The sequence below is a fragment of the Pempheris klunzingeri genome, chromosome 21 (assembly GCF_042242105.1).
Source record: "Pempheris klunzingeri isolate RE-2024b chromosome 21, fPemKlu1.hap1, whole genome shotgun sequence".
Taxonomy (NCBI): Eukaryota; Metazoa; Chordata; class Actinopteri; order Acropomatiformes; family Pempheridae; genus Pempheris; species Pempheris klunzingeri.
The window spans coordinates 11,613,123-11,640,023 of record NC_092032.1 but is presented as its reverse complement, the minus strand read 5'-3'; the positions used below and the strand labels follow the sequence as shown (position 1 = coordinate 11,640,023).

General features: G+C 42.8%; 1 protein-coding gene across 1 annotated transcript in view; it reads left to right on the top strand.

The window, feature by feature from the left end:
• Positions 1-26,901, top strand: part of prex2 (phosphatidylinositol-3,4,5-trisphosphate-dependent Rac exchange factor 2) — an 84,618-nt gene that overhangs the window by 38,411 nt on the left and 19,306 nt on the right. Inside the window, exons 16-36 of the mRNA XM_070852729.1 lie at positions 1,019-1,161; positions 1,509-1,601; positions 2,322-2,470; positions 2,592-2,677; positions 5,611-5,747; positions 7,371-7,488; positions 8,050-8,234; positions 10,202-10,363; positions 12,536-12,758; positions 12,881-13,088; positions 16,569-16,748; positions 17,038-17,132; positions 17,687-17,769; positions 18,637-18,727; positions 20,936-21,064; positions 22,057-22,098; positions 22,840-22,937; positions 23,105-23,251; positions 26,090-26,192; positions 26,362-26,505; positions 26,646-26,760. Coding sequence (XP_070708830.1) covers positions 1,019-1,161; positions 1,509-1,601; positions 2,322-2,470; positions 2,592-2,677; positions 5,611-5,747; positions 7,371-7,488; positions 8,050-8,234; positions 10,202-10,363; positions 12,536-12,758; positions 12,881-13,088; positions 16,569-16,748; positions 17,038-17,132; positions 17,687-17,769; positions 18,637-18,727; positions 20,936-21,064; positions 22,057-22,098; positions 22,840-22,937; positions 23,105-23,251; positions 26,090-26,192; positions 26,362-26,505; positions 26,646-26,760 — 2,731 coding nt within the window. The remainder of the gene's footprint in view (positions 1-1,018; positions 1,162-1,508; positions 1,602-2,321; positions 2,471-2,591; positions 2,678-5,610; positions 5,748-7,370; positions 7,489-8,049; positions 8,235-10,201; positions 10,364-12,535; positions 12,759-12,880; positions 13,089-16,568; positions 16,749-17,037; positions 17,133-17,686; positions 17,770-18,636; positions 18,728-20,935; positions 21,065-22,056; positions 22,099-22,839; positions 22,938-23,104; positions 23,252-26,089; positions 26,193-26,361; positions 26,506-26,645; positions 26,761-26,901) is intronic.

Here is a 26,901-nt window from a genome sequence, read left to right as displayed (position 1 = left end):
TTGTTTTAAACCCGATGACTCCCTTGTGCCAAAGTCCACATCATACACACTACAGTATGAGTCACAGCACGTCTCCTTGTACCTCCATGATGTAACTGCTCCTAACTACCCACAGTTTAAGCCTCTCACTACAAATTACCAGCACATCTATAGAGCATAACAGCCCCAGCCATCAAACTTCCCTTCACTTCCACAACCTTCAGGGTAATTTTGCTGTTCGTGCCAGTAAGTTATTTGGCCTGATGATGTAGCTATTAAAACTACTGCCGCTATGTCTGATGTGTGTATCAATGAAGTGAGGGAATGTTAGAGGGAAATTCTGCTCTTCCCCTCAGGGCTATTTTTTTCATTTCAAAATTGAACTCTCGGTGAAGACGTTACGTTGCTGTGGAGACTAGGCTCATTCAAATCATTCTTTCCCTCACGGTGTGTATTTGTGCATTTTGGAATACATGGTGTTTAAGTGCTTGGGCATGCTCCATTTGGCATGTGACTAATCATGTTAAAACCTCTTAACTAATTTTAATATGTCCTACTTCTGCACAGCACCAGATACTGAGGCTGTTCTTAGTCCAAAGAGTTGCACATATTCTCCGTGTGTCCAAAGAAGAACGATTGTCTGAGCGAGTCAAGTTTTCAATTGACCATCAATAGGCAGTCTGGATCATTGAACTAGAACATGTTTTAATTTCACACAATTGTCTTATAGGACTATAGTAATCACATATTTTAACAAATGTGCAATTTACACTCCTGTATTGGAGAAATTTTAATGCATTTTCTACCTTTCCAAGCATCCATTTTTAAATGGAAACCAACAGCTTTAAAAAGCATCTAAAAATCTACAACTGTGTAGTATACTTTCAGAAATTGTCAAGAATTTGTGACATATTCAAATGAATATGTGAACCTTTAAGTCTATTTGCCAGAGATATGATTATTCAGCAAGTTTCATCTCAGTTGTTTGTTTCTATACCTGACATTTCCTCATCCATGCCTTTGTTGTTACCTCCTCCAGTGTTGGAAAAGAGTGAATTCAAGGACGAGCCCTTGCTGTTTCGTTTTTTTGCCGATGAGGAGATGGAGGGTTCCAACACCAAACACAAACCTATGAAACACGACCTGAAAATAGTCGAGAACGTCATCTCCAAGTCTCTCCTGGTGAGCGCTCGCTCGCAGCACTCCTTGGTGGCTCATCGATCTGTCGGCGCTCAGTCTGTCTAATATGCTTCGACTTTGTCACAACATACCCACAACTCAGAACAAACCAAAGGCACAGTAAATCATTAGGAAGCACACAGCTGTGAGAGGGAAAAGTCATAACACTGCAAAAGTCCATTTTATACCTCAGTAAGCATTCTTCTCAGAGGAGTGAACAAATTCTACCGCGGCTGCTATCTGTCTGTACCAGTATATGCCTCTGGTGTGTGTGTTTGTGCTCTGTGAAAATGTCTTGGTCTGCTGGCTTGGGATTTTGCTGATGGGAGACGTGTTTTTTTTTCTTCCAGATAAGGCCCAGTGATGGAGGCTACGGCTTTACCTTGGAGGAGAGGAACAGAGTTCCCATCATCAAGTCTGTAGAGAAGGGTTCACCGGCCGAGGTGAGAATGCACACACACATACAGTACATGTTGTGCCCCGCATGTACTTCTTGTTTTGCGTTTTGAAGAAACCTTCCACACAATAGATATGGAGAGGAAATATCTAGTTGTTTTTTTCCAGAAGTTACTCTGGTGCTGATCTGCCGAAAAGGCATCACAGCTTTGCAGTCAGCAGTAGTTTTTTATTGTTAAAATGCGATTCAATCATCAGTCCCTAACTGTTTGCTCCCAAACCAAACCTGCTCTATGGTGATGGACACTGATGCTAACATTAGAAACATTTTCGTGCAGAGCTAGAGAGCATTAAACGGCACCATATTTTTGAGGTTTCCTTTGGTGTTTAGCTTTGATCTGCTAGATGAAAATGGGACAGAGGAACTTGAAGGCAAATGTGATCAATCTGAGCGCACGACCCATAATTCCCTCCAGCCCTAAAGTAGCTCTGAATGCGCTCGGAAGGTCTGGATTGCATAGAGACTGCCCTAGTGTGAGTGTGTGTGTTTTTAAAAATTCAATCTGGGACAATGAAATCCACAACAGGATCCAGCTGTATACTCACAGATAAAAGTTATCCCATATTGTCTCCTATGGCTGGGAGTGTGCAGGCTTTTCTTTGTGATTTATAAAATATATTGTTGTATATATGTTGTTTTTGTACCAAAAAAGTTAACTATCCTCTATTCTTTCTTCTTCTTTTTTTTAATAAAATTCTACTTTAAGATGGCTGGCCTGGAGGTGGGGAAGAAGTTGTTTGCCATAAATGGAGACTTGGTGTTCCTCAGGCCTTTCACTGAAGTGGAAGTTCTCCTCAGGCAGTGTTTCAACAGCAAGGGACCCCTCAGAGTGCTGATTAGCACCAAGCCAAGAGAGTAAGTCAGATCTGTGTATGCCCGTGCATTCATGTAAGCATAGTAGTAAAAGCACTATCAAAGAGATATTGTCAAAGTCATCTTGTATCAGCTTGCCCATTTTCCTTCCTCTTGTCCTCAGGACGGTAAAGATCCCAGACTCGGCTGATGGATTGGGTTTCCAGATCCGTGGCTTCGGTCCTTCTGTGGTCCATGCTGTTGGAAGAGGTAAGAGATTGCCACCTCTACCACTTAAGCTGTCTGGCTTCATCAGGAAAAACATCTCCCTCACCTTTCTGTGGCCCAGCTTGCAAGCAGCTGCCACACCATTCTGTGGGGGTTTGCGTGACTTGGCTACAAGAGGCTGATTTTCTCTGCTCATTCTCTCCACGTGGCTCAGCTGGTTGGTTAATGATGCTGCCAAAAACTGAGAATTATCAGGTTATCAGCCACTCTCCACATCCCAATAATTCCCATGTATCTATTCACACTTTTCATAGCAGCCTATTACCTCTGTGTGGTGGAGAATCACCTTTTTTCACGCTTTTTCTCTAGCATACACAGCATGTTTAGTAACACCGCTATCAGGTCTGGCACAAGAATGGGCTCAAACCAAAAACAATTCATGGCCTTGTCTGACTTTTCTCAGGGGAATTGAGTGTTGTTTTTTTTTCTTAAGCAATCTAAGTGGGATAGCAGTGTGTTTGTGCTTATGTGGTGTGTGTGTGTGTGAGCATGCGTGTGCACATGTGAATGTGTTTTCCTGATGAATCTGTTGCCTTGGAGCCTGCTGTGTGTTAAAGTAGATGCTCTGATCCCCTGAGACAAAGTTGATGATGTAGGAGGTGTCTAATCCCTTGGATTGTCATAACAGCGGCTGTCCCCTGGTGTCTGGGGTCAACAGGTGCAGATGTAATACCCATTAGAGGCACAGAAACTCAGAAACAGGAACAGGTGAGATGAGGAAAAGTTAAAGTCCTATAATGAAATTAATTTTAGGTGGAAGTCACTGTATCCTCACTATGTATTGGCGCTGATCCTGATGATGAGCTGTCATTCCTGTGATATCCTGTGTGCTATTAATTTGTCTTTTTGTTCAGGTTTTTTCTTTTGCTTGAAGTTCTGGCTGCCAGTTTTAGCCAGACTAGCCAGTCAGTCAGTCAGTCCACCCCTTCGGTCGAGACTGAAATATGAACAGCTACAAGATGGATAGCCCAGAGATTTTATACTCACATTGATTTTGTTCAGAAGATGAAGATTAATCCTAATGATCTCTGAACAATAGCTCTTATCAGTCCCTTGGACCAGGCTCAAAACATAGGGGCGCCGTGCTTTTTCCATTATAGCTCCAACTCTCTGGAATCTCCTCCCTCTCTCTACCAGGTCAGCTGGGTTTTTAAAAAACTTTTTAAAACTCGATTGTATAAGCTGGCATTTTTGCTGAATTTTTTTTTTTTCTTAAAGACAGTGAGACTTTGCATTGTCTCAAGAGTTTTATAATATAATATGGCATCCATAGTAGCTTTCACCACCACAGTCCCTTGGCCCACAGACGAGCCAGTTTAAATGGACAACACAATGCTTAGGGATGCTATGCAGGTGGTTGCTCCAGGATTTAATCCCACATCGCTGATCCCTGATTTGTTCCCCCGCCATGTCTCGACAAAGATCTTGGCGGAAGGGTTTCATGGCTGCAAGCTACATGCTAACGCTATATGCTGGTGTGTTAGCTGCTGCGCTGCTCATCTACCAGTGTGAAATGAGTCACCTGGTCTTGGAAAGCTAAACCATTTTTACTTGCATGAGTTTAACAGCTGTAGCACAGATGCTTTGAGCAGAAGCACATTCAGGACAGGACAGCGGCAGAGAGCCTGTGAGAGCTCATCCTCTTTACAGAATAAAGGAAGCTGATAGACAAATAAAAATGTATAGCCTATTAAAGAATAGCTTGTAGTTGGACTACTAACAGGTAACTGGTAACCTACTAACCTGGAGGCTTAGTAAGGTAAAAACAGGTGGACACCTCTGGTCACTGAGTGGAGTTATTGATGGACATTAATACACCAGCCTGATGCTGGAGAATAAAGGGACTGAGAGTGGATCAAATTTCCGTGTATATTGCGCTTTCTAGGTCAAGCAGAGTGGATTTATATTTGCTTGACATGGTGTCTTCAAGTCATTTATAAAGTAATTTCATTCAGGTGGTTTTCTATTGGCATTGTTTTGTTGGGAGCATGTTAGTATGTTGTTAGTATTTAGTTCCTTGTTCAGCAGTAGCATTTATATCATTGATGCTTCTATCCCAAATTTATGTACACAATAACATGCCGTGTGTGTTGTAAATATTAAACACTACACACTGTTTACCTGAGGATTTTTTACCATAGAGAAACCAAAGTGAGGCACAGACAGGCTGTGTAAACACGATCTTCTGACAGTCGCGTTGAATCAGTCTGTGACAGGAAAGCAAAAATATGTACTCTTACATCCACATGAAGAGCTGCAATAACAATATGAGTGTTGGAGTTCTTTATCTTGGACCAGACTCGTTCATGTCCTTGCAGTATGAACAGTCCCCTTCATGTTCGTCTGGAGCCTGTTTTTCTGCTCTATTATTAAGAACAATGGACCTGTCTGTTGATTTACATGCATACTAAGACAGTTAAAGCAGTAGAGACACATCAGCTGAATTATTTAATTCTTACAATACCTGGCAAGAGGGATGTAGATTCTGTATTTTGCAATGTGAGGTATGCATGGTGTATGTTTAAGGAGCTATAAAAACAAAAGGGAGGAATATTTAGTCTGCCAAGCACTTCCTTCTGATAGCCGTAAACCTTGAAGTTCTCTTAAGGTCTGAATCACATCCCTCAGAGAGGCCCTCGTCTACCCCAGATAAACAACTTCCCGCCTCTCCATGCTGCCTCTCAAACTCCTCCTGAGCTGCCAAAACAGGAAACAAAGTTGCAAATACACAGACGAAAAAGGAATTGTTGTTCAACCCAATTTAGTGTACAGGATGCGGAAGATGTGACAATTATTTTTTGGGATGTGCTGGTGTTTGTTTTAACCCGGTTCAGCAATCACCGACATGGTGATGTGCAGCAGTTATTGCCCTTGACGCCTCCACCTTCTCTTTACCCGTCTCTGTCTCACGCCAGGCACAGTGGCAGCCATCGCGGGTCTCCACCCAGGCCAGTGCATCATCAAGGTGAACGGAATCAATGTGAGCAAGGAGAGCCATGCCAGTGTCATCGCTCACGTCACTGCGTGCAGGAAGTACCGACGGCCCACACAGGTGAGACTGGAGGAGAGCCAGGTACAGGAGAAGGGGAATAAACTGCAGAGTAAACCCAACTAGACGCTGCAGTATCCAACATGTAGGGTATCACCTTTTATAATAATAATTCAAAATATGCTTCTGTGTGGTCACTATGAAGAAATAGTCCCTTAAGAAAACATGAATTCTTTTTTGCAATTATGTTTGATTTGGAGGTCACACTTTTATTTCCCATGACCTCACTGGTGGAAAGTGAGAGCATTTGAATTGTATGTTGACTGATCTTATAGTTAATGAAACTGGAAGTGTGTGAGATCGTAAATGAAAAAAAAAAGGCACAAAAAGAGCTGAAAGGAGGACTAGTTGACCGTGAGAAAAAACCTAGCAGACAGACCTCCTAGCTCCCGTTTACCTTCACATCTCTCCCTCACTCTCTTTCTCTGTGACTCCGTCTTTCCCTCTCTTGGGTCATTACGCAGAAATAATAGTAGTTTTGGCTCCTCCAGCACTGACCCCTGGCTCACAGTGGTGGGGCTGCTGTGGGAGACTGGCAGGCTAAAGAGGGAGGTGGGAAAGGATCTGGGGGTGGCTGTTGCTTGGGGTGGGTGAGATCCCTGGAGGGAGGGAGGAATAAGACAGAATAAAAAGGGGATAAACAATTTTTTTTACATTAATTTGGTTCACAGCAGACAAGTGTAGGGGGAGAGAGTGAGCTGAGTCCACCTGTTGAAGGTGGGAAAATGGTGTGAAAATAGAAACCCAAGGGTGTGTGTGTATGGTGTGAGTTAGTGTAGTGTGTCACTATAATTGAGCCCTGTCGAGACTTCAGGCTTAATGATGCACTTCAGGGTTCCAACACTACTGGAGATCTGGTTTACATCAAGTACGGAATACAGAGGAACCGCCCTCTCTTTCTCTGTCTCTTTCTGTGTGTGTGTGTGTGTGGTTGTGCTTTAGAAGACCACAGACCAGTAGGCAGGCACAGCATGTAGCCTTGGCAGAAAATCCACTGTGGGGTTGGGTGGGGAGAGGAGAGAACAGACACAGACAGATACACAGACACACACAACCACACAACCACACAACCACACACACACACACGCTAGAGTTGGTTGATGAGATTGGCATGGGTTTGCTTCTGCGGTCTCACCAAGCATCACGTTCCCATATGTTTGTGAAGGCTTTTCACTGCATGCTCTGCCAACCCGACTGTGACACTGTACACCATATCTGGGCAGAAACGGCTAAACATGCTGCATCAAACCCAAACCTCAGCTTGTGCACACACACACAAACACGCACTAGAATTCTGTCTCTTCAAAGTTTTATTTTTTCTCATCTAACATCTTTCTAGCTATAGAAATGGCACCTGTTGATCAGGAGTGAGAGTGGTGGGATAAGAGTGAAGCTACAATAGACAGATTTATGTTGACAGTTGTGTTACTGTTACTGTAATGGTTTAAGTCAATTTAATTCAAAGTGAAAACACACAAATTTTACGGTTCAATTTAAGTTCAAAGAGAAACTGAATCATTTGATAGAGATAAGACATCCTGTTTTAGTCGTTTCATGTTTTTTTTATGATGCAAATGTTTTTTCATGAAACTTCTGAATGAATTCCTTTGTTCTAATCCTACGCAGCAAGATACTATTAAGTGGGTGTACAACAACAGTGAGAGCGCCCAGGAGGACAACCAGAAAACTAACCAGAAACCAACCCCTGAGGAGAACGGAGACGGCTTTGAGTGTAAAGTAGAAGGTGATTAGACGCACACATACACATGCACAGAATTACTCCTCTGGAAAAAAATATTCTGCTCAAGGTGTCTGTGGATGTAACGCAGGCTTGTTCGCAGGAGTACAAGCCCGTCGCCCCTTTCCAGTTCCAAACAAGCGCATCTGGAGTGTGTTAGCCTGAAAACAGTCGCTTCCTCTGGCTCATCAAGTGTTAATTCTGCCCCATGGTTTGTGGATCCCAATGAGAGTGTAAAACAGGATCTCTATTCCCTTCATAGCAAACGGCTCCAGAGCAAGATTTATTGCTGTCGTAAGTCATTGCATTAGCGTGGGGCCGGTTAACCTAATGCTCTTGGAATTGCTCATCATGCTCGCAGGGTGATGTAGGAAAGCCATGTGCAGAGGGTCTTTCTCTGAACTGCACACTTGGTGGTCTGGGGTCTCCTACAGTGCTGACTGTGTGATGATGAAAACGTTTTTTGATCAGGATAATTTGTGTATGTGCGCGGTCATATTTTGCCTGCAAGTTACCAGAGTTCTATTTCACAGCTCTGTCTTTGTTCTGCTGTTTCTACAATCTCAGAGGTGATGGACAAATTCAACACTATAGCCATTATCGATGGGAAGAAGGACCATGTGAGTCTGACAGTTGACAATGTCCAGCTGGAGTACGGAGTGATGTACGAGTACGACAGCACAGCTGGCATCAAGTGTCACGTGCTGGAAAAGATGGTCGAACCCAAGGGATTCTTCAGCCTCACTGCTAAGGTATTCTGTCCGCCCACTTATAATGATTTATTGTGACATTTGTCTCATTAACAATATATGTAATTTTACATTATAGTTGCTTTCCCATGCTGGATTCATTGTTATGTCAGAATTAATCATATGATCATATAATCGCATGATTTCTGGGCAGCTGAGCTGGACAATAGTCTGATTGATCGGTTGAACATCTGGTTAGATGTTGGTTTGATTATGTGGGATTAAGAATATTCATTTTTTGGTTGGTCCAGCTATAACGCTAGATTTCCAACTAGGCCCCAGGTTAATTTAATTTATTGGTAATTTCACTCCTGAAGCACAAAAAAGCAATTTACCCAAATTTGATGCACTATATAAGGTATAAGGGCCCTGTGTCAAAATCTAATAACGTATTGTTTCACAATCCTCAATATATTTCAACACATCACATGTATCACATGGTTTTTCGGGTTCTGTGCAAAATATAATAAAGCTGCCATATGCTGTGTACACTCTGTATATGATGGCTCCTTAAACTCAATAGGATACATACACATGCAGAAAGTGGGAGGAACAGGGGGGGGGGGGGTCAGTGGAGGCCCAAAGTTCATTTTTGCCTCAGTTGGCCCCTAGTAGTTAATCTAACTGTGTCTAGCCCTACTGGAATGTCCTGTTCAACTAATGGCAATTACTTTTAGCAGAATTTATGAGGCAAACATGTTGTTGTTTATGCTGTGGCATTAAGCGAACTACTAAGTGGCTGCTGATAACAGAGAGAGAATGAATGGGAGAGAGGAGAGGAGACAGAGAAAGTTTTTAATACCTTTTAGGTGATGAATAGCGTCGTTGGTGTTCAGGGAGGGAGAACCATGAAGATGTAAACATAAACCATGACAATGCTTTTGCTTCTCAGCAGGCTACATAGTAGCAGTACTGGATTCTAAAGTCATTGGGACATTTTTCTTATCCCAGTGGAATTTGTAATTAATCTGATTCTGACTAATTCTAATTCAAAAGAACTTTGTCCTGGCATTTTTCCTCAAGCTTGAAATGCACTCATACTTCTGTCCGACAGATACAGCCAACAGCTCTCCTGCTGTGTAGATTGAGGGGACTGATGCTAGTTAAAAGTGACAGCTTTATTTTAGTCCAGTTAGTTCCCAGCTGTGTTAAGTGCATGCTTTTTACATCCCAGTGGTGATGTTCACAGGGTGATCATTATTGATTTAAGAGACACAGAGGAAAGAAGATTCACTCAGACATAGATGCACACATGCTGATGTGGCGAATAAAAAGCAGTTTGCAGCGTCCTTCTGCCAAATTCCATGATGAACAACATCTCTCTTGTTCATTAGCAGAGATCACAAGTTGGGTTCATGTCTTAAACTGATCTAGATTTACAGCCTTGTGTTCTAAAGTCTACTAAAGCACCGGCTTAAATAAAATCCAGTGACAGGCACAAAAATTCAACTTGCTATATCGCCTCCGACTATAAGTAGTTTCCCCATTCCTCAAAAGCAAAAGTAATTTTAGTATTATTATAAACATCTGCCCCAGCAATCTACAGTGTCCTCTGAGATCCATGTGATGTTGAATTTTAATATCGCCAACGCTGTCGGGGTGCATGGGTTTTCTTGCGCTTCAGTCTCTTCCTGCTATCGGATTTCCTCTCCTAGGCATCTCATTAAGACAGCTCAGAGATTTGTGTCTCCTCCTCATATCAAATCTCTGATCTGGAAAATCAGAGACCCTGCATACGTACAGCATATGTATCACAATCTGGGTTCATCAGCACATTTTAGATATCTGTGTTAGACTGCTCATGAAATGCTGTAGAGGAAGCAGCCCACCAGCCAAACTGTATTTTGTTTTTCAAGGAAAAAGAGCTTGGTTATTCGTTTACATCCCATTAGCTTTTCCAGAAGGGATTTTTACAAGCATTTGCGTATCAGTTAATCATCCCTGCATTCGTTTGCCCTTTCTCTGACCAGATCCTGGAGGCGCTGGCGCGTAATGACGACACGCTGGTGCAGATGTGCAGCAGGCTGAGCTTCAGCTGTGATGTGATCCCGGAGGAGCTGCAGGTACGCTTCAGTGCCATGTGTGGTGAGAGGGTGGAGCACATCAACCGGCGGATCACCAACTACAGAAAGGTAACAGTCCTGTGCTGCTCTGACAGAAAGCCACCATCAGTCTCTCTGCTCTGGATGATAGTTCTCTCCACCATGAAGTGCATATTTATGTTTTTACACAACTTGGAACCATGAACAGGATGCAGCTGGTGTAGAAGTACCACTTTTACATTTTACTGTGGTTCCAAACTGTGGTTCTTGTCCTAAAAAAGTGGAAATCCATCTGAACCAATTCGACGTAGATGCACTGTAATAAAACTTTTAAAGCGACCTGCCTGCAAACTGGCTGTGACCAGGCTCCAAGGCAAACAAGGAAAACATACTGAAAATGCACTAAAAAGACAGATATCCTTGATGCTTGTTTTCTCACTGCGCTGACATCAACATGTCAGAGTGCATCAAACCAATGACATACTACAAACAAGTTGAAAACAAAGTGTCAATGTGTGAAGGCTGCTGTGCTAAAATGTAATCAGTTCTCACTGACCTGAGAGTAAGAGAAGAAATATTTTGCCAAGATGTCTGTTGCTTGTTTGCAAACTTGTCATTGACTTTGTGAGTTTGTGCGCAATATGTAGTATTAGATGGTGCTTTGTTTTAATTATATTACAGCTGGTTGTTGATGTAGCCAAAGTGTTTTCATCACTTTTCATTCACATCTGTAAGCATGTGTCTATAGGCCAAACATCCCAATGCGTGTAAGTGTGCGTGAGAGGGGAAAAGGAAAAAGATCTGACTCAACATTAGAGTGGGCCTTGGATTAATTACCAGTCACTTATAAATAGCCCTGCACAGCCACAGCCAGGATTTTTGTTGTGTAAGATCCCCTCCTGCACTGGAGCATTCCTTCTCAGACCCCTAGAGAGAAAGGTGGGGGAGCGAAAGTAGACGAATGAGAGAGAGTGAGAAATAAGACGGAGGAAGGATGATAGTGGGAGGAACTGACATAAAGAGACAAAAAGGAAGAACGGAGGTTGGTATAAGGAGAGAGGCTAACCTGAGGGCTGGAAATAAAACCCCAAACGATAGATAAGAGATGTGGTGAGACTCTTCAGTCTCAAGAGGAGGCCAGCTCATGGTCCATCTGGAGCGTATCATCTCGCTTGGAGGAGCAGCGTCATACTCCAGTTATCTGAGATAACCAAGGAGACATGTTTGCTTTAAGTTCTTTAGTTGACATATACATTATGTTATGCTTATGTTGCTTGACAGACCAAGTTACTAAAAACTGATCCAATTGGATTATAGCATCGGATGTGTGACATCCAAGACAGGATACAGGCCCTGTGATGGAGGGTTCAAGGAAAGTGCAAGCAAATGTTGCAAAGAAAAAATGTGTTTGTGATATTCTGTATCAGCTCTATTGGATCCGAGCAGTCCTTCAAGCTCCCTGCGTATTGTGTTTTACATGGAGATGCTATCACCGCGTAGCACGTTCAGGAAGTTTCCTTGCACAGCAGGGTTGAGTGGAGTTTCTACCTATAGAAGTTCCATAGCAGTAAGGAGTATATTTGCATTCGTTTAACAGTGTAGACAGGATCCATGTGCCGTTAACTTATCTTGAAGGAATCTTTATTTTATTTAAAGTAACATCATTTTCCGAACAAAGTGTGTTTGGTATTACTCTGATGTATGAATAAAACCACAGTACTTCTACCACAAGCTCAAAACATGAACTTACATTCGGGAGGTTGTTGAAGTTACAAATCAAATCACAAAAAGCAAAACATCATTTCATCATATATTCCTACAACATGATGGTATGAGCTGCTATACATCAGTTCAATTCAATGCACATCCATTTAAAATGATGAATGGTCATGTTGGGGCCTGGAGTTCTTCACATATGTGAGCAATGAGGATGCTATGTGTCTGTCTTGGCTCTTTGATTCGGGTTTAATATTTGAGCTGCCACATAAAAAAAGGAGGAATGCAGAAAATGAGCAGTAATTGGTGTTTATGCTTTTCTTCAAGGGCCAGCTGTCATATGTGTAGAACAAAACAGTACATTTAGTTGACAGATATTCTGTAGTGTGTTTCATATGGAGCCTTTCATTCCTATGCTGGTGAATTACACAGACTTTTGAAGCATGCCTGTTCTAAAATTCTCATTTCAATTCCTATTCCCCACTTTTGATTACTATTGATTGTTTTTGTCTCAAAGCCACCCGTGTCTCTCTTTTTCTGCTGTAGTTTGCTCGGGTACTGAAGAACAGAGCGTGGCCCACCTTTAAGCAGGCTAAGGCCAAGGTGTCCCCCCTCCATAGCAGCGACTTCTGCCCTACAAACTGTCATATCAATGTGATGGAGGTGTCCTACCCAAAGACCACCACCTCTCTAGGTAGTGCCTTTGGTGTGCAGCTGGACAACAGGAAGAACACACTGGAGAAGGGAGGACGCAGCAGCGCTGAGCAGGGTGAGGAAGGATAGGGAGTGTGGAAAACACCTGCACAGTGGAACAATGATGCATATTCATGCGAAATTTCAGACTTTTTACTGGTGCTCGTTTTTTTTTTTTTGACATGCTTGTTTCCTCAGGTAAGCTGAGCCCCATGGTTAAAGTCCAGCATACTATCACCACTATGGCTGCACCATCCGGTCACAGCCTGGGCAGGACGGAGGGTCACGGCCTTCGCTTCCTTCTCCGAGAGGAAGACCTGCTCACCCTGGATGCTTACCAGAAACTCCTCTACAAACTCACCACAGTTGTTAAGGAGATGGAGACACACGGCGCCCATATTCATGAGTGAGTGGCTACATGCACACACAGTATTTACAACACCTGCGCCTGTACAGTCACATGAGGGCAGAGATTCAAGTGGTAAACACACTCGCAAGTAATACATGTTAATTTGTTTCTCATATGCACAACCCCCTGCAAATCATCCTCGTGTGAGATACAGTGTTATGTTTTATTAAATGATTTTTAGTTTGATATTTATGTACTCGAATACATTCCACACAAATTGCAAAACGGGGTGAAATTGATAATTTTTTCGAAAACACTTCAGATCCCTTTTTGTTTATGATAGAAAGAGATTCCCTCCTGCTGATTCTGTTCAGCTCGTTTGATATGTCCTTTGAATGTGCTGCATCTGGCACTGGGTAGGCATACACATTGGTCATTACACCTGTGTGTGTGTGTGTGTGTGTGTGTGTGTGTGTGTGTGTGTGTGTGTGTGTGTGTGTGTGTGTGTGTGTGTGTGTGTGTGTGTGTGTGTGTGTGTGTGTGTGTGTGTGTGTGTGTGTGTGTGTGTGTGTGTGTGTGTGTGTGTGTGTGTGTGAGAGACACAGACGGTAGAAGAAAATAGAAACAACAAGTCAGTTTGGTGATTTTCTCTACCATATGTCTGTCCAATTAATGGACAAAGGCATGCTCATGCTTCTTTTATGCTCAGGATTTTAAACCCTGATATGTGTGTTAGATCAGTGTTTCCTGGCTGGCCGTTGTGGTCAGCATGGTCGCTGGGTTCATTGTTTGTAGGCACGTGAGGCCACGGAAAGGAAATGGGAAATGCTGCTCCAGTTCTACCTCCCCTACCCCCAAACAGGAAATACAATCTCAGTGAAGTAGAGGGTGTGTCATTAGGCCAGATGCCCTCTGGAAATGGCATTCACCAATAATGGACGACTGAAATATGAAGAAACACACATACTTACTTGTACATTACCAATGTGTGTAAAACCTCTAAAATGATTACTACATAAGAAACATTACTCTTCCAGATTTCCCCTGCACTGGTGGGTAATTCTCAGCGGGCAGCTGACTGATAACAATAGATGTATGTGTTATGAATCTTCAGATGATCCTTTGATTGATTTAGTCATTAGAAGTCTCCTCAGCTAAGGCGGCAGCATTCGGGGAATGACATTAAAAGTGGCTAGATGGAGCGGAGCTGTCACCTAACCGCGGTAATAATGAGTCCAGTCCGCAGCAGGGCTCTTAATGACTGAGTCTGGACAAATTTTGTCATGCTCCTGTCGGCGCCAATTAGTGTCGTCGTATCCACGCACATTCAAAAGGTCCGCGACGCACCTAGTGAGGGGACAATCCTTTGCCATCAGCTACTTGTTTAAACACGCAATTGTACACACACATGCACACTTCAGGAGCTTGTCAAGAGTGAGCGTGTGGGTGGACACGAGTGTTTCACAGCAGAGGATCTAATATGGGTTGTGTTGCGAGTCATCGCAGTCTGGGTGCATTGCTCTGACCTCAGTGGGTGTGTTGAGCCCTCCTGAGCGCTTCATTACATTAGATTGCATATTAACCTGTCCGTTTACTGGCCTGGGGTTTTCTTCACACACACCCTGCATTTTCTGTCCGAGCTCCACTGGTTTTATCTAAGCCTCTCAGTGGCTCTTTGTTGTATCTCATTTCCTCTACGTCTTGCTTCATACACACCGGTCCGCACACGTAGACACAGGTTTTCTTCACTCTATGCATCTCTTTCTGTTCTGGGTGTGACCAACTTTGACAGCACCACTTTATAATGATTTATTAATAAACTGCAGTGGCCATATTTGTGAGGGCTCTTTTGTGCATTACGTGCAACGCAACCCACCGTTCTCAACCCACAGTCAAGAGAGGAAGTCTACTGTACATTCACTGGAGATTAGAAATATCCTCAAGTAATTTAGGAAAAGAAAACAACTGGACATAGAATGATGTTACATAATTTCTTGGCTGATCTTAGAGGAATCCATTTTGAGTTGGCGACCTGCCGACCTTTGAATCTGAGCCATGGACGAAGGGTCACAGCTGTGTGTGGACGTGCCCCGTGGTGTGCTTTATATCAGGACCTCCTCCTTTTCTGGATCAAACACCCACCCTCCCCACTCGCCCCCTTTTTTCTCCTTTTTTCCCCAATTTTCACACATTTCCCTTAATTTGTGCACATCATTAATAGCTCCCTGACTGGCAGTGCTTTCAGAGCTATAGGGTCCTCTGACTTATTTACCTCACTATGGATCAAAGTATGCAAATGTCTTTATCATGAAACTGCCTGATGTGGAGCCTTGTAATGCAAATGAACTTACAGATGCAGTGAAGGCGATTGATGTCTAATGGTGTAATGTGTAGGAGTGGTTTATAGAGCTTCCTGTGAGAGATTAAGAGATTTTTCTGATTGCTTGTGATAAGCAGTGATGTACTTTGGCCTACTCTCGTCTTCTCGCTTTCGTTTTTTCCCCCTCTTTTTCTCCCCGTTGAAGCCCGTTCTCTGATCCAGTCATTGTTATTCTCCCTTCCTCCCTCGGATAGTTTGCACCCCAAAGGCCCCAAACTGCGCTCACTTCTTTATAAACCAATAGCCAATCACAGAGCGGGGATGGCTTCTCCATGGCGATGGAATGCCACTCTGCTTTGGAGGGGCATTGTGGCGGCTCCTGGAGTGGACCATAATGAGGGCATCTCTGTGGCCTAGTCACCCTGTGAATGGGAAGAAAGGGGGTCAATGGGGGGAGAGGAGAGGTGCTTAAAATAATACAGTGGTATAAAAATCTGAGATGCATTTGGGTAGCATGAGGGAGACAGGTTGTTTATTTCACAAAGCTTCGGCCTCAAGCAGCCTCCCTCCCCCTCTGCCTCCACTTTGAAATGTCCTCAAGGCCAATGTTATGACACAATGGAAAATGTAAGCGGACACAAATTAAAATAAGGCTGAAATGTAAACAGACATCGCGTGTCAGAGTGTTCGTGTGGGGAGAGATCAAAAAAGTCCAAGCCCAGCATTTATTGGAATATGGCTTTAAATGCCACCATGTGTTGCTGCAACTGTGAAAATACCCCGGTCGGCCCCTTCCTGCTCCTCCGATAGGCAGCTGATACACAATACGGGCCAGCAGTAACAGTGAGAGGGGAGCTGATCTTTGCATTGCAGTTGCCGTGTTGACACAGCTGTACTCTGCTACATGTTTGAACCTATTAATATGATACTGAGGATCCCATCTGACGCTGTTGTGCGGAAGCCAAGCACAAACAGGTTGGGGTTTGTTTGTTTGGCCCACTCAGTCAGCTGGAGCCCGCGCACATACTGTATAAGCTGCATGTACAGTTCGATATGTAACTGTGCTTGGACACATGTAAGAGCTCCTGTGTTTTAGTCTGAAAGAAGCTGTTTTGATCCTGCTGTTTCAAGTGCTATTTTTGGGTGTTTTAAGTAATGCCCTCTCTCTTTCTTTGTACCATTTTCTCCTTCCTCCTTTTTTTTCTTCTCTCCATCAGCCTCTTATCCTCCATCACCCACCCTCCAGGGTCAGAAGCGAGGACGCCGGAGAGCTACATTTCAGCAGAGAGTGAGGGGGAGAAGGGGGAGCGGAACGGGAAGAAAGTGTGTTTTAACGTGGCAGGGGACGAGCAGGAGGACTCTGGCCACGACACAATCAGCAACAGAGACTCGTACAGGTAAAACCGAAGTGAAATGTGGTTACATGAGACACATTTTAAAAGCATTTTGGAAAAAGAACAGTGAGAGAGGTTAAATGAAAATACCATAGTGTAGCTTTAGCACCTTTTCCATAGAATATTTACATACAGTATAATACAACATCATATCACACCATAGAATAGCATACCACACTGTGGTAAGTGGTGCCCAGAATGACCCAAGTGTTGAAAATATATATGAAATATTAAGTATATTATATATTAAGTACATTTTCTCCCTATTGTTCCTCTCCCTGTTTCTTCTCAGTGACTGTAATAGCAACAGAAACTCTATTGCCTCCTTCACCAGTATCTGCAGCAGCCACTGTAGCTCCTACGTTCACAGTGATGAGATGGACTCAGGTAGGCAAATGCAGCACAGTGGACACAAGCGCTACTCTGCACCACACTTCACAGAGTAATAAACTTACTTTACCCCTCTGAGTGCCATAATCCATCACCCCAATCAACCAAAATGTTGCGAAATAGCCCCATAAGCGACGGGCCGTGATAACAATCTAACTGCATGATTACTCCTTCTAGAAGGCGAGAACAAAAAAAGTTGAATCTAATTGGATGTGACAGGCGTTTGGCCAAACATCTCAGCTGGATTTGTCATTACAGTCTTACGCAGCTGTGTATCCTGTCAAACATCCTTTCCCTCTGTCTCCTAGGATGTCTCTGTCACACATGTACACACGCACACGCACACGCACACGCACACGCACACACACACACGCACACAGACACAATATAGCTACATGTGATGTCAGACATCGCCTCTTTCTCTTTGTCATATTTGAAAGAAATGTATATGTATCGCTCTGATGCAGTAAGATAACACAGTAAATACCCATGTGTTGCTGACAGTACTGTAGTGGTTGATGCTAACAAGTCGTAACCACACACTTCCGCAGGGGATGAGATGCCCTCCAGTGTGTGGCTGTCCCATGATAAGCAGAAGAAACTTCACAGCTTTCTGGAACATCTATTTAGCCAGGTGGGTCTGAGTTGAAAGCCTACGAAATGAATTTTCCTTCTAGCTTTCAAAAGCTGTTCTTGTCCCTGAATCTCAAATCCAGTTTCTTTTGCAACATTCTTTTAAATCGTATTAATCCTTTAAGAAATACATTTGACTTTTTTGTTATCTTGTTAAAGTGAAAGATCAGTTATTGTGTTGTCTAATTGTATTGTTTGACAGATTGCAAATGCATCTGATTTGATTTGTTTTTTACCCACATACAAGATGTATCAGCCCAATTAGAAAATGCACAACATCATCATTATTCAGCTATGCTTTTCAAACACAGAACAATGATCATATTTCATGTGCAACTTAATTTTTTTTAAAGGTCAAATATTTATTTAGACGGTTGTGTATTGTGAATTGTGTATCAGGAAGGGGAAAATCATGACAGCCTTAAGGTGACCCATGGCCTTTCTCCAACCTTTTGAAGCAAAGGTTGACCGTATCTGGTTACACATAAACACTCTAGTGGACGCACACACATGCATACACCATCCACGAGAAGTTTTTACGAGGATGTCTCCATTGGCAGTGGAAAGGCAGAAAAAAAACTATGCTTTGCTTTGCTGTCTCTGCACTTTTGGGCCGCTTCCTGTCATTTGTTTTATTGTAGGGCAGTTTCCCCAGGTTTGTTTACATACTGCATAGCAAATTGTATTCATTAGGGCTCTGTGGGATTGTGTGTGTGTGTGTGAGAGAGAGAGAGAGAGAGAGCAAGAGAAGCAGGTGTTAGTTATGTTATGGCAGCAGTTTTTGCTTTCCCACACATATTTTCAATCTCAGCTTAGTGGGAAACTGTATCACGTAAAGGCACCGATTTGACCCTTGTGCTTCCTTCAGGTGGACTCAATCACCAGCATGCTGAGAGGAGCAGTGGTGGCTCGGGCGTTCGAGCAGACCAAATGCTTCACACCTGGAAGAGGATTGCAAGGTAAAACACCAGGACTGTGATGTGCTCTTTGGTCTCTCAGCATCTTTTACCTCCCAGTACACAGTACATGTGGTAGTTAAACCATATGAGCAAGAAACATTTAAGTTATTCTTTTAGTATGAAAAATATAGATTCTTTTTATGTTATTCTTGCTAAATATTCCGCTCTCTAGTGTCGCAGTGTATGGGTTTCCTTTGAGGAGCGTTTTTGGCGGTGTAGCTCTGCTTCCTGGGCCCTGCTGGGCCGGAGAGAAGAAAGATAATGTTGGAGAAACTCCCGAGCCCAACCAGCACCAACACAGAGAAAAAACAGAACACACACTGAAAATGTCACAGCTGCCTGTGCAAAGGGGCTGCAACTTCCGGTTGTTTTAATGTGTGTGTGTGTGTGTGTGTGTGTGTTCACAGATGCGATTGTTAAAACATTGGGAAAGTATTGTAGGTGGATTCCAGCTCCTAAAAACTGATTCAATTTCATCCTCCCTTCATTCCTCCCTCCTGTCCTTTCCCCTCCGGCTATCCCCTGCCCTTCACTCTGAAACACTTTATAGTGTAGAAACAGCAGCACTTGGTCGCATACTCATCTCCTCCTCATGGTGATTGTAGTGCTACTTGCCTTTCAATGGAAAATGTGACCCTGTGGCAGCTCTTTTTTACCTCGTGTGTATTTGCCACCCAACCTCATCTCGGCCTTGGCGTTTGACCGCACTGTCTATTGTTACATTTTATCTTTCACAGGAAAATTTAGGAAATGTTACTGGAAGGGGCTACATTTATCCTTATCGTTTCCCCATAAATATAAACTAGCTTACAGTGCCCTTTCATGATCTGTGGAAATGTTCAGATGACTCAGCCTATTTTGAAGATTAGATAGAAGAAAACTGTGCTCAAAAGCAACAATTGTTCTCTCTCTCCTTTTGAAAAGTGCTGCAAGCATAGTTCCCAGACTGTGCAAAAATGATAACTGGATGTTTTGTAACTTGGTGGTCTGTATTGTGCCATGCAAGGGTTTAATAAGCTCTGATATGAAGAAGTTTGCTTTTTTGATGTCCTTGAATGTGACTTTAATGGAATGAGATGAGCTGTAAAAGCAAAAGAACAGATTACCGAGTAACTGTAGTCTGTATGTATTGATAAGTGAAGCTTCCAAACAGCCCGACCCATTTGGCACACAGACTCCCTCTCAGGCTGTCTTCAAGTGAGTGCAGATATGCTTGAAGTGAAAATAGGTCTGCATGTGTTCTCTGTGTGAGTGTGAGTGTGTGCATGTTTGTATGCATAAATGCCCTCTGGAGGAACGTGAAGGCCTTGATCAGAGCTGATCTATCTCCTCTCCACTAATGTGTGTGGTTGATAACAGAGCAAATAGGATTATCTAACAAGTGGAGCATTCCTTCATCTGATCTCTCACTCTCAGACACCCTCAGACACACACACACACACACACACACACACACACACACACACTCTCACTCCAACCTCCCTTGAAGCCTCTGTTTAACAGCCTTCCCTCTATCACAGATCTCCACTTTCGTCTTCAAAGTGAACTTCATTACAAACCTTTCTGTCTAGTTTTAAGAGTGGTTATAACACACTGGCAGACTTTTACACATGTTTTGCACCTGCAAAGACAAGGAAGATTAAATTGTAGGCAGTCTGAAATCGCTGATCGGTGGGATACGCTAATAAAATATTGTTAGGTTCTCGGTCTGTCTGTCCTATAATTTTTCATCGTGTCACTTAGAGAGACAGAGAGAGAGAATGGGAACAATGTGAAGAGAGACAGATGAAGAGCAAGTGAGATGTGAGGAGAGATAGAGGATGGAAAGTGAAAGATGAACAGAGATAAGAAGCATAATAAAGGAAAGAAAGATGCAGTGTGTAATAATTTATTGCCATCTGTCCTCTGTTTTCACAGTCCTTTTTGCTGAAATGTTTTGTTGACTAAACAACCAATCTCCCTAAATGATTTATTTGTATGGTATTTAAAAAGAGTTTGATGCGCTCTATCTGCTTTAGCAAAGTAACAGAAGTGATGCCACTAAACATCTGTGAATAGAGATGACAAGGAAGTCGGGGAAAAGAAGAAGAAAATGCAAGAGGCAGACAAAGGCACTTTGTCAAAGCAAAATGTGCCTCATGGTTGACATACGTACAGTCATAAGGCCTCTGCTAAGTCTCTGTGTATGTCTGTGTGTGTTTCTGTCAGAGTTTCAGCAGGAGATGGAGCCCAAGGTGAACTGCACCAAAAAGTTGCGTCTACATGTCAAGCAGGATCCCTGGAACCTCCCCGGAAGCGTTCAGACCCTCACACAAACCATCGCTAAATATGTTGAGGGTCAGTGTGTACTTGAACTGTTCCAAACATGGTTAACACACACACACACACACAACACTGTTCTTACATTCAGGACCTAAGGCCTCTGACTGTGCACACACAGTCTCATGCAGTATTTATAATGAAAAAGCATGCCAGGCTTGAGAGGTAATGCACAATAAATAGACTAATTCTCCAGTGTGCCTCACCATATTTATTAGATGTAATAATGGCCCCTGTTACGGTTGTGTGGATACAGGCAGCCCCAGACCACTAACTGCATTGCTCTCTTTACACTTTAAAACCTAAAACCGTCCTGGGATACATAAATTTGAGCGACAAAGTTGGAGCCGAAAACAAGCGAGTTAAAGAATTGAAACTGCCCTCTGAGATTTGTTTTTATCTAGATATGGAGTTTAGCCTCTTTTTTTTTTTTTTTCCCCAACGAGAGTGTGTGGTTCTGTGTTTGTTGGCACTCAGATTGAACACACAGACACATATAGACATATATGTACATACAGACACACCCCAGGCAAACACACAGAGATTACAAACAGCCCAGAGTGGAGGCCAGCCACATGACACTCCTGGGAAAGGTGAGCTGGCGGTCACAACTAAGAGAGTACAAATAAGCAGAGTTAATATTAATGTGCAGCTTGGCCTCAGTACGCCACTTTTTTTCTACCTCTCTCCATGATGGCTTTTTCATGCAGTGCAGCGTCCTGCCAAGCTTCCCGCGGCTCTGATATGACTATAAACAAATACGGATTTATGTTATTATCTTTGCCTGTGGCTGGCCTTTATGATGCTGTGTTTTTTTTCCTCATATGTGAGGATAAACAGCTGCGGAGCAAGGATGGACCAGAAGAGTTATACAGCATCGCCTGCTTATGACTTTCAGGGGTTGAATTTATAGTACAGGTCATACCACTGCAGTTAAGGTGAAAGGCTGTTTGGGAGTTGATATAAGGTTGTTCACTGCCTCACTGGATTGCTTTTATTTGTTTTTTCAGAGGTGAAGACACGGCTGCTCTTGGTCTTACTACAGTATACAGGTTTGTCTGACTCCCGTCTCCTGAAATTTTAAACGTTACTGCAATAAATAATTGAATAAAACCATATCCTTTAAAGACACAGTGTCCTGCACTGTACTATATACTCTTTTTTTTATCATCTGTTAATGTTCTTTAAAAAAACAAAAAAAACAAAAAAACAATACAAACAGGTCCTTCAAGTTGTGCTGATGAAATTAGGTGTTCCTTTAGATGCCCCCAGGAACTATAATAAATAGTAGGTCTGAAGTTGTGGTGGGATTGGTTAATAGTGTCTACGAGTTGCACTCATTCCTCGCGACACATTATTCATTTTTGAGGAGTTCATGAACTAATTTTTAACTTGGCAGATTGCTGAACTTATTCAGGGGGCCTATTTCTCAGGATATTATGGCAGCCAATTATTTTCCACTTGGGCACACCTGTCATTTGCTCTCATTTTTTTCCCTGATACAATATTTAATACCCAGCTGATTATGAAAAAAAAAGAAAAGCAGCCAAGACTTTTTGTCACCTTACTGAACGCTAAAACTTGCCTGTGCACAGAGTCTCACCTAAAAGGCACCATAACAAACTGATGCCGGCTATTTCTGTCACTGCTTTTGTTTTAACCTTTGCACTTAATGCTTCAGTTTTTGAGCTTCACCCACTTAGTTTATTCATCTTAATTTTAGTGTTTGTACTTCACCTCTTTTTTAACACGGCTTTCCTCTCAGCCTCATGTCCTCCCTGTCTGTCTTACAGACTCAGAAATTCAACTGCGTCGAGATATGGTCTTCTGTCAGTCTCTAGTTGCAGCTGTGTGTGCCTTCTCAGAGCACCTACTGGCTGTCCTCAACCAGGTGAATTATACGCATGTCTGGTCTGGAATTGAAAATATTACCATTTTTATAGATGGAAGTATTGAGTTGGTAACACATACAGCAATCAATGGCATCCTCACATTGAAATCTCTTGTTTGTTTTTGCAAACCTCAGCTCACTGCTCACTGTTCTGTGTCCACTCTCAGTTCCACAATACAGGCAGGGAGCCGGATCAGGACAGCTCGGACCCCCAGGACCTTCAGGAGGCCCAGGAAGCCAGCCGCCGTTGGCTGGAGCAGATCGCTAGCGCTGGGCTGCTCTTCCACTTCCAGTCCCTCCTCTCCCCCAATCTGGTGAGCACCAAACATGGCGCACTTAATCTGCTCAAACAGACACTCTATAAACAGGAGGTGCTGTCTGTGTGCACATATAACCAGATGAATTTGTGGTAACCTGACCAGTCCTGTAGTGGTGTGCAGGCAAAAAATGGACACTTTCATATAACAATACATGTATTGGCATTACAGATACACTAAGTCCATTATCACATATTTTCCTTGTTCACCATCCAATATATGCAGCACTGACACTCAAATGATAAACCAAGCAATAGCAATGATACATTATGAATCAAAACTTGCAGGACATGAATTATGCAACGTTCAGAATTTTTGCTCTGCTCTCTGCTTAGCTATAGTTCACAGTTACATGTGTTCAAATACAACAGAATCTGCCCTTTATGTGTTTGGATTTTAAGATCATCAGTCAAGATGCCACTACCGGTGTAGACTAAAACAAATTCACCAAAAATTCGCTGAGCTTAATACACAGTCTACCCACAGTGACTGCGTAGGGATGTGGTCTGAATCGCTGAGGTGTGCCGCTGATTTGCAGAGCCAGATGCCGCAGTCCACCTCCCTCAAATTACAGACAGCTTCACCGTCATCTGGATAGTCGCCATTTAAGCTGAGCTGTTGTCTGGGGGTATTGTGGCAATGTCCCAGACAGCCAACAACCAAAAATCTGATATGTTATAAGCTCATTCAGAGGTTTCTTAAAGACAAAACTACTGAGTGGCCTGAATAATTTGACAAACCATCCATGCAGTCCACGTCTGAAAGGAATTTACTCAGAACTGTTGTTTCTGGTTATTTTTGACATGTGAAGTCAATTGATAGCTGTAATTTTATGTAAGTCAAAGACTGAGTACATACAGAGGGAACTGAGACCAAACTTTTTCTCCTGGAACCTTCTTGCTGTGAAGCTGTGCTAACCACTGCACCATGCTGCCCTACTGTATATTCATTTGAGTAATTAATTTTTGATTTTATTTTTAAAAACTGAAACATTCTCCTGCATGACTTTAAGTCAGTCTAGTGTAAAGACAATCTTGAGTGGCATCCATAATTAACTTTCCCCCCCCAGTATTTTTTCAATAATTTCAGCGTATCTTCATCCATGTTCGAGAAACTGGAACTCAACTCTGACAAACTGTAGGCCTTAGTTCTTTCAAAGCAGTAATTTCCTCAGCATGTCTTTTCTGCATCATCAACCACATGGAGCAACATTTTTCATTAGGATAAGGTATTTAGATTTGGCTTCTATTTGTGTCTTTGTTCACTGGGAATTAGAAACACAGGAACTGCTTTAAAAGTGTATTTTGGATGACAGTTTATTTAGGTTAGAGAGGCGTGAGGCTTACATCAGGTCCCCAGAAATCAATGATACTTTTCCCTCTTCCTCCTGCAATGCCGTCTCTCTTTTTGTCTCTGTCTCTTCTCAAGACATTTTTCTTTCAAGTGTCCCAGTGGAACAAAACAGGGTCTCAGTACCTGCAGGTGATTCCAGTGAAATCTCAGCACACTCCTTTTTTAGGGCACCACATGAAAGGCAGCATGAGACGAACTGGGGATGCTGTGGTTGCGTGTGTTTCTATGTTTGGGTTTTTGTGTGTACTGAATTTGTCTGTGTCTTAGTGTGTCGGCAGGAGTGTGTTTATGTGACGTCCTGTGAGATAAACTTGCCCCCTCACAGCAGACGTCACTTGGCAGTGCAGCGGGTACCCCTGTGTCACATGTTGGGCCATCTCAAATGTGTCTTTAGAAAAAGGCCCTAATCCGCTTTTGCCGCTGCTCTGTTTATCCCTCTGCATGTGGTGGATGAAAAGAAGAGAGGGAAAGAAGAAAGAGGGGGGAAGAGGGGATGACACAGGAGTGTAGAGCATCACAATCCAAAATATTTGAGCCACTATCGCTGTGGCTGCGAGCAGATGTGCTTGTTTGTGTGTGAGGATGCTGAGTGCATGTTTGAAAAGGAAACATGGACACATACGCACATTCATGGATATAAACAAAGCCAAACAAGCTAAAGCGAATGTGAAAACAGACAAAGACGTAAGCATACACACGCTGTCATGTATGCAAACACAAGCTAGCTCCTCACGTGGACACACAAGCATCTTGTCATACAGTTAAAACCATGAAATCATGAAATTAAAGTAACACTATAAATAAATATATCTCACAAGAAACCAATTAAGGAACCATAACCTGTGGTTACCCCCCACCCCTGTACCAACACACACACACACACACACACACTCTCTAACTAATCACAACCAGCTCTTGTGAAAATAGTGGAAAAAATGGTGGAAGAGAAAACTTGACTTCTACAAAGCGGTCATCAAGAATTAATGTCGGGACTTTAGATCATCAGTGCACATAATCAGCCCGATCTTGTTGAGCTGTAAAAGTCTGTTGTTTAACTTTACTGTTTCAAGGCACTGAGTATTGATCAACTCATTAAGCCACTGCTTGACTGTGGGAACCTCCTTTTTCTCCCAGAACATAATTTTTGTGGCTGTTATTAAGCTATAAGAAGGGTCTGTTCTCTATATTGCACTCAAACATTCTGGTAATAGTATTTATGTACCTTTAATTTTGAATGCAGGACTTGCAATTACTTGAAATAGCATCATTTTTTTTACGTTGTGTAACCAAATGCTAATGTAGCCTTGAGCAGCCAGCCTCCAGCTGAGTGAGAGAGGACTTATAGTACAGTTGTGCTCCCCTAGACCCGTAAACAGACTTTGTCATCTGTGTGTAGCTTATTTATAAGCATAAGCTTAAGTATAGCCTAAACTCTCTCATCACCAAAACACTTTCACTAGTATGGTGTTCTTCTCTCTTCAGACTGACGAGCAGGCCATGTTGGAGGACACTCAGGTGGCCCTGACTGACCTGGAGAAGGTCACATTCTACTTCCAACAATTTGAAGGGGAGCCACTGGTGGCCAGTATGTACACTGAGACTCATAGCTGACATTTGAATTAAATTTATGGCTATATTGAAAACCTCATTACTGTATCATCATGGCTACCACTACATTTTATGAAAATGAAATTGAGCTTTAAGTAGTGCTTTTAAATGCCTCTCCTCTCCTTCTCCTCCTCCTTCTCTGGCAGACATGCCTATGTCATACCAGGTGGAGGGCACCCGTCAGACTTTAAAGGTTTGCATCTTCCTTGAGAGTTTCTATTTCTCCCAGCTGCCTCACAGGCTGAAAAATGGAGGAGGCATCAAGATCTACCCTGTGCTCTTCACACAAGGTGAGCCTGGTCAGGGAGCTTTAAGTCAGCATGCAGTGCAGAGATGAAAGCTGCTTTATAGATGGTCGTAACCACTGACGGATAGATGTGTATATGTAAAGTGCTTCTATATTTCACTTCTTTGTTTGATCCCCCTTTAGCTCTGGAGAGTATGGAGGGTTACTACTACAGAGACAATGTGTCAGTGGAGGAATACCAGGCCCAAATCAATGCGGCCTCATTGGATAAGGTCAAACAGTACTACAAGAGACTGAGGTATGTCATACAAGACATATAGACACGGATGCTACTTTGAGTGTACATATCCTGTTTAATTTTGAAGTTCTCTGCATCTAATATGAATTGAAATGACCTCCCTTTCAGCGGGGCTTGACCCTCAACGCCCAGCAGGGCCTC